Source organism: Habropoda laboriosa, unplaced genomic scaffold (assembly GCF_001263275.1).
Source record: "Habropoda laboriosa isolate 0110345459 unplaced genomic scaffold, ASM126327v1 scaffold11, whole genome shotgun sequence".
NCBI lineage: Eukaryota > Metazoa > Arthropoda > Insecta > Hymenoptera > Apidae > Habropoda > Habropoda laboriosa.
Window position 1 is genome coordinate 624,660 of NW_017100150.1, and position 6,682 is coordinate 631,341.

The 6,682-nt window shown below is 38.7% G+C and overlaps 1 protein-coding gene across 1 annotated transcript in view; it reads right to left on the reverse strand.

Annotated features, from left to right (window-relative positions):
- The window catches only part of LOC108574625 (synaptogenesis protein syg-2-like), a 135,725-nt gene that overhangs the window by 20,415 nt on the left and 108,628 nt on the right, over positions 1-6,682 (reverse strand). Inside the window, exon 7 of the mRNA XM_017937249.1 lies at positions 2,439-2,583. Coding sequence (XP_017792738.1) covers positions 2,439-2,583 — 145 coding nt within the window. The remainder of the gene's footprint in view (positions 1-2,438; positions 2,584-6,682) is intronic.

Sequence of the window (6,682 nt, forward strand, 5' to 3'; positions counted from 1 at the left end):
TTAGGTTCTACCATCTGAAATTGCCGTCTTTGTGGAATAAAATAAAAACGCTCTATTTTTCGTGCTCCGGTTTGTGCGACCATTTCACATAGAGCAACCTCGAGATCGGTCTTGCCCTATACTAACGAATGTAGGGCACATTAAGACACCAGGGGGTATAGTGCTTCTCAAAACCAACGACACATGCCGGCAGTTTACCTTGTACAAGAAGTAGAGAAGAAGGCACTGCAAACGACATTACCGATTTTGCGGCACCACGAAAGTTCGTCAAACGTGTATCCCATTGTGTATTGTAATATAACAAACACAACATACGCTATGCACACAACTCACACAAATCACTGAAAAACAATTGTTCCGTTTGTAAATCACGGAAATAGTAGTTCTGAATTAATCTGTTCCTCGTCAATAAAGATAACCTTCTGTCATTTTGTCTCTAATGAATATGATCTTGCCAAAACCGCAAGTGAGCCTCTTTATGCTTCACAGTTAACCACGGTTTCATAAATAACTTCTTCCTTTGTAGTTGCTTGTACCTCTGAATAAGTCATTATACGTTCCGCATATTGGTGTTGCTGCATATGGATCACACAAGTATCGCGACATTATTTTACATTTCACAAACACTTTATTGAATACACATGCATATATACAGACTTGATGCAATATACGAGCATACGTTAACTCATCAATCTCTATGGCAGATCGATAATTTCCGTCTTTTGTGCTGGTCATACCGTAAATACGTATGATGTAAGTACACTGTACGCAACGCTATTAACCCTTTGTGGTCGCGTGTCTGCTCTCAGCCACCAAAAGCACTTATATCATACGATGGAGAAATATAAAATATAATTTTTATATAAAATGAAACATATTATTGTGTTAAACATACGTAAAGTTAAAAAAAGAATAAATTTTGCATTTACAATCTTGCATTATATTATTAGTGTTCGTTCAATGAAAATTAATTCCGACCTGCTCAGCAACCATGTCTGAGCTAAATACGACCGCAAAGGGTTACTACCAGCTTCAACAGTAATTGTTCCTGTTGCTGCAGTAGAATTTGAAGTTGTTACACAAAATGTTATTTTAGATTGGAAATTTTCCTTTTCCCACATTTTCATCGATTTCTTAAAATGGAATAATTTTCTTGCTTCAATTATTTAACTGTTTGTATTTCACCGTCACTTAACTATGTATTACGATCCATTACATTTCATGTAAGAAATATGTAAAATAAACTGAAGTTCGAACAACTGCATCGATTATAATCAAATTAAAAAAAGGAAAACTTCCAAATTGTTATTTTCTCACTTCACTTTTGACACTTTTGAAACTACTCCGTGCTTTACTGGATCTTTGGCGACGTTGATTACTGAAATATTTTTATATAAAATTAGTGTCATTACCGCATCAATGCAAAGAATATATCGTGGTCCGTACTTACTATACTCGTCAGTCCTTGGTCCGAGGAATAAGATTACGATGCATTATTTGCTACTACTGAGCAGGTAGAGGCCAAGCGTTTAAAAAACCAATTGAATTTCCGTCGTTTCTCCTGATTGTAAAATGAATGGCATACTGTTCCGTCGCGCAGGTACGGAACGCGTGGGGTCTTCGTTGACCGGGTTTATGGCACGCTCGCACAAGAAGGTTATTTTTGAGAACAAAGACGCTTCGTAGCTCCGCGAAAAAATAAGTACTTTCTTACAGAACAATGCCTTTAGAATTTCGACTTTTCCGCGTCCTCACCCGCAGGTAGGGCTCCACTCCTTCCAAGGAAAAGCGCGCTAAGGGCGCAATGGAAGGGTGGGTGACACTCAAGGGGCACGTTGATTGGTAATTTGTACTTTCGTGAAAAACCAATCAGCGTGTCTTCTTGCACTTGGCGAGGGAGTCACCTCGGACTCCACAAAAAATCGCCGATCGAGGAGGATTCGCAAAAATTCTCTCGTGCGAACAACACATACATCTCCCGCCGTTCGAGGAGACAGATCAGAGCCGATCATTAAAGTCAAACGAAATCGAGACTTCGTCATTTGCGCTCAACCTCGTTCTACTACGTTCGAGTAGAATAGATATCCAATTAGTTATCCAGGATTAATTTGGCGGGTAACAGTCGCGACCGCGAGTTCTTTTGAACATCACAGAAGAACGCGACGCCGACACATACTAAGAAACTAAAATATCCGTGTCCTCAAAAATAGCAGATGTGTCGACAGTATCGTAAACTTAGGGTACTCCGTTATTATTCTAACACATTTTTACCCACATACCACGCACGTGCGTTACTCATACACTTCGTCACTCGAGTCCTGCTTATTTGCGCAAATACGATGCAATAAATAGTGTAAATTAGCAAGGGAATTTTTGTAAAAATTTTAGATTCGTAGAAACTACCCTATATAAGGTAGATATAAAAATTCTTTACTTACAAAAAACGTTTAATTTCCATGTGTTTTCTATAAAGGCTCGTTGAACTTTGGGATTCTCCGCTCGACAAGTAATTACCTTGTCGTGATCGAGTAACGTCGGTTTTAACGTTATCGTGGAGCTCGTCATATTACCATCCGGAGACACCTTGAAAGTAAAAAAGTAAATAAATGCGTGATCTTACTATGTTAAATGATGTTTACAAATTGTTCTTCATTTAAATGGTTTTAACAAATACGTGAACAATAAAAACTTTAGGTCATCTTATTTTCAAGATTAAATTATCATTGGAAGAGGCGAATGCATGAACTGCTGGTTGTTACCAACATGCAAATACAGACAAGTAGTTAATAGTAGTTAATACATAATACATTCTAACACTGCTCTAGAATTTGTTCACACTTTTGGTGTTTAACGTCACTCTAAGGTCGTAACTCAGACATGATTCAACGCAATAAGTACAACTAAAAACAAAAATGTTTATCTGAAAAGAATACTGGTGACATTGAAAAGAAAATTTCTCTTGCATCGTATTCCTACTCCCAAACCATTCAAATTACGTTGTAAATGTTCTCTCGCATCAGTAGAAAGACAGGAAATATTTAGGTATTCAGGTTTTGGCGGGACATTCTGTGTACCAATCTAATTGTAAGTTCTTCGTTAACGCAGATATAACTCGTTTGTTTTTATTAGTTTGATCTTTTTAAGCGATCTGCCAGTTCCGTTTATTCACATTCAATCGGTAAAAAGGTTCTTGCTTTAACCGTATAATTTTATGTTTCTCTATAGCGATCGAGGTATCACGAATCCAAACTTTGACAAGCACTCAACCGAAGTTCTTAACGAGCTCCCCCTATTCTAGAGTTGGTCTTCGCGAATTACCTTTGTTTCAAGTACTTGGAAATATCTGAGTTCACCGCCATGTGCGACATAAATAGGCAGACCTACGAATTCGAGAAGGCTACCTTCAGTTTCGTACACCGACTTCCGATTGGTAAAAAAAATTATCCTCTTTTTGAAATAATAAGTGTTTCGGTGGGAGAAAACTAAGAAACTGAAGGAAATTTGAAGACGGCAGTCAGTCTTTAACCAACTTTTAACAGTCTCTTATTAATCGAAAAATATGGCGCCTTAACCCTTTCGCGACGGCGGAACTAGCCATCAGTACGCCACTAACGAACGGGTCGTCGTGCCATTAGTGCACACCATACGCATTAAGAGTGTCTCGCGTTTTTTCAAATCTTAGAGGATTTCGTTGGAACAGCAGAGGACTTAAGGGTGTATGTTGTTAAAGTTGTTCTGTATTATAAAATAAATCTTCACTTTGAGTTTTTGAGACGCGAGCCAATGCGACACGCTTAGTGGATGCCGGATATAACCGGCGCTAGCCAGTGTGAAGCATTTAGTGGATGCCGGATATAACCGGCGCTAGTCGCGAAAGGGTTAAACCATATGCACAATTTCTCCCGATGACATCATTCAAGACTTCGAGTAAACCATTAATTAAAACGACACCTGTCATTCTGTTCGGTAGAAAAACTGGTCCTAGAAGACGATCTTCTAAAATTCCCATTATAGGGAATAACCCTAAAGTACTGTGTGAGAATTTTCATCTGATCACTCATGGCTGTTACGAAAATTTGCAATCCCGCTTCTGGTAAATCCAGCCTGGTCAGTAAAGAGTGTGGTAAGAAGGAAGTTCGAGTTTGCAGTACATTTTATCAGCAACTATTGACCAAATACCAGTCTTTTTGAATGGTAGGAAGGGTTTAGGGTTTACACGCATTGAAGATGGCAAGGATACAGTTAACTGTTCATGAAAAGTTCGACAAATCAATGGAGCACTGATACATACAGCCGTCGAAACTCTTCGAATGCTCGTTTCTGGATTCTTCTCTACCATTTTTAAAACACGTTTTTTCGTATTAACTTGCAGCTAATATTTTAATATTTTCTTGCAGCTAGATAAGTAAACGATCACATTAATAATTCACGACTTCTACAATCGGGAACCGCGACTACGTCCTTTTTACCAGAGCTGATATTGTAAAATGATATTTTAAATAGAAAGCGAAATTTCGACAAGTAAAATATTTTTATTTGAATAACTCCAACAAACCTTGTATTTCAAATATGTAATTCAAATGTTTCTTAATGAATGAAAATATTAGTACTATTTTAAAAATAAATAAACATTTGATGCAGGCAACAATTTTCAATAAATAAGCTATTTTATTTTCATAACTAGACGCACAATTTAAAATAAAATAATTATTCATTATTTATTGTTTGAAATAATATTGTACCCAACTTTGCTTTCCATCCTCTCTGGCCGCGATGGATTTGTCAGCGAGACCCACATTATCTGCTATTTCTTTACCCCGCTTCAACCGCGACTACAATAGCCGGGTAAAGTTTCGTAACATGTTCGAGTCCATAATTTGCAATAATGAATCGCTATATAATATCCAAACATTTCACTATCTGAATTCCACGTTGAAGGCCAAACCAGTGCGCGTCATATAATCTCTCAGTATTTCTGACCCCAACTACGAATTGGCTTTGAGAAAGTTAAGCAGTCGATGCAAAGATTCCAAGGCATTAGTCCACCACCATGTCGAAACGCTTTCAGAGCCGGCCTCGATTTATTTCTCGCTCATCTACCAGTATTGAAAACTTTGGCTAAAAGTCGACCCATCAATAGTATACAATTGTCACTTTAATCTTATTCAAAAGCTTGATGTTGCTGCGGCACCTTTCACGTTCCGCCACCAGAGGGATGAACTAACATTAACCTCTCTCGCTAGTCCTCGCCGAGACTCCTACTAATATCGATTTTCGTCCGTTTTAAAGCATTTTCGCCCTTGCGACTTTGGATTGTCTCAAGGTCATTTCAAAGACACATGCTGAACTCTTCTGTACTTGCGTAATACCAAAACAAAAATATAGCACTCCATTTAGAAAACATTACATGACCTTGAAAAATTGAAGGTAAAAATTTTGTTTTTCACAGTGACATTTTATATAAAAAATGATGATAAGTTTCCTTACATTTTTGTTCTATCACCTACCGTTTAGTAGTTATATCAAACGGCACTTATCGTAGGACACCTTTGTATATACAACTTCTAACCTGAGTCTAACCGTCCACCATGGCACGGGTCTTCTAAATAGCCTAACTGACAAGTCCCCTAGAAGGCCCAGGACGAAGCGTATCTTTTCTTTCTTTCTTTTTCCATTTATTCTCTCTCTATTTGTTTCCTCCTTCCATAACCAACAGCCATAATACCATCACCAAGCGCGAATAGGAAAGGTATTTATTAACTATGAAAACTTAGCACAAACTGCACGAATTCTTCGATTTCCTTGAAACTCATTGTAAGTATCTGGAGTGTACTAATCCGGGTATATAGATAACCGCTGTTAGGGATAACATAGAACCTCATAACAAAAATGTGGGATTGGGATTTCCGTAACTATAAAAGGAGTAATAACAGGGAAGAAATTAAGAGAGGACACTTTGGCTATGGGCATAGAGTCCCGACTTGTCGGCCAAAGGGTCGAGGGTTCGATTCCTGCTTAGCCCATCAAAATTTTTTCCTCAACTCCTATAATTGGAAACTCGTCCAGGATGAAGGCATCTACGATTACACGAGGTGGATGGCGACGACGAAGCGAAGTTGAGTCTCGCAGAAGAGATATTCGGCTGTTGGATTTCACTGAGTGAATTGAAGTGCGCTTAGAATATTCTATAGTTCACAACTATACAAAACAAAACATTCGCGTGCTAACCGCATGATGGATGCAAAGGACTCCCCAGCTATTGGTTGGAGCGGATTTACATGGGTGATTGTTAGGTCTTGCTTTGACTTCTTGGGTTTAGTGGTACAGTATCTGAAAGTTGTGAATACGCTCCTGTCCCAATCACGTGCGTTTCTTTACCTCTACTGACTCGAATCATCGGAAGGACTGTGTAGAGCGAATGAACGTTAGCGCAGGATGGCCGGGTGTGGTATCGGGGCCTCCACACCCTTTAAAAGGAGCAATGGCAGCGAGGAAGTACATAAAGAGGGGCGCCTTGGTTCAAATTTTTCGCTACATGACCTGGTGGTGGTACGCTAATAGGATACAATTGGCATTAAGTAGAATCGGGCACTAGGGAATTCTAGCCAATCCCGCGCACTAGATTACAAATAATACTTGTTTGAAAACAGCAAAAGAAATTCAAGTTTTAACCGTATGCAAA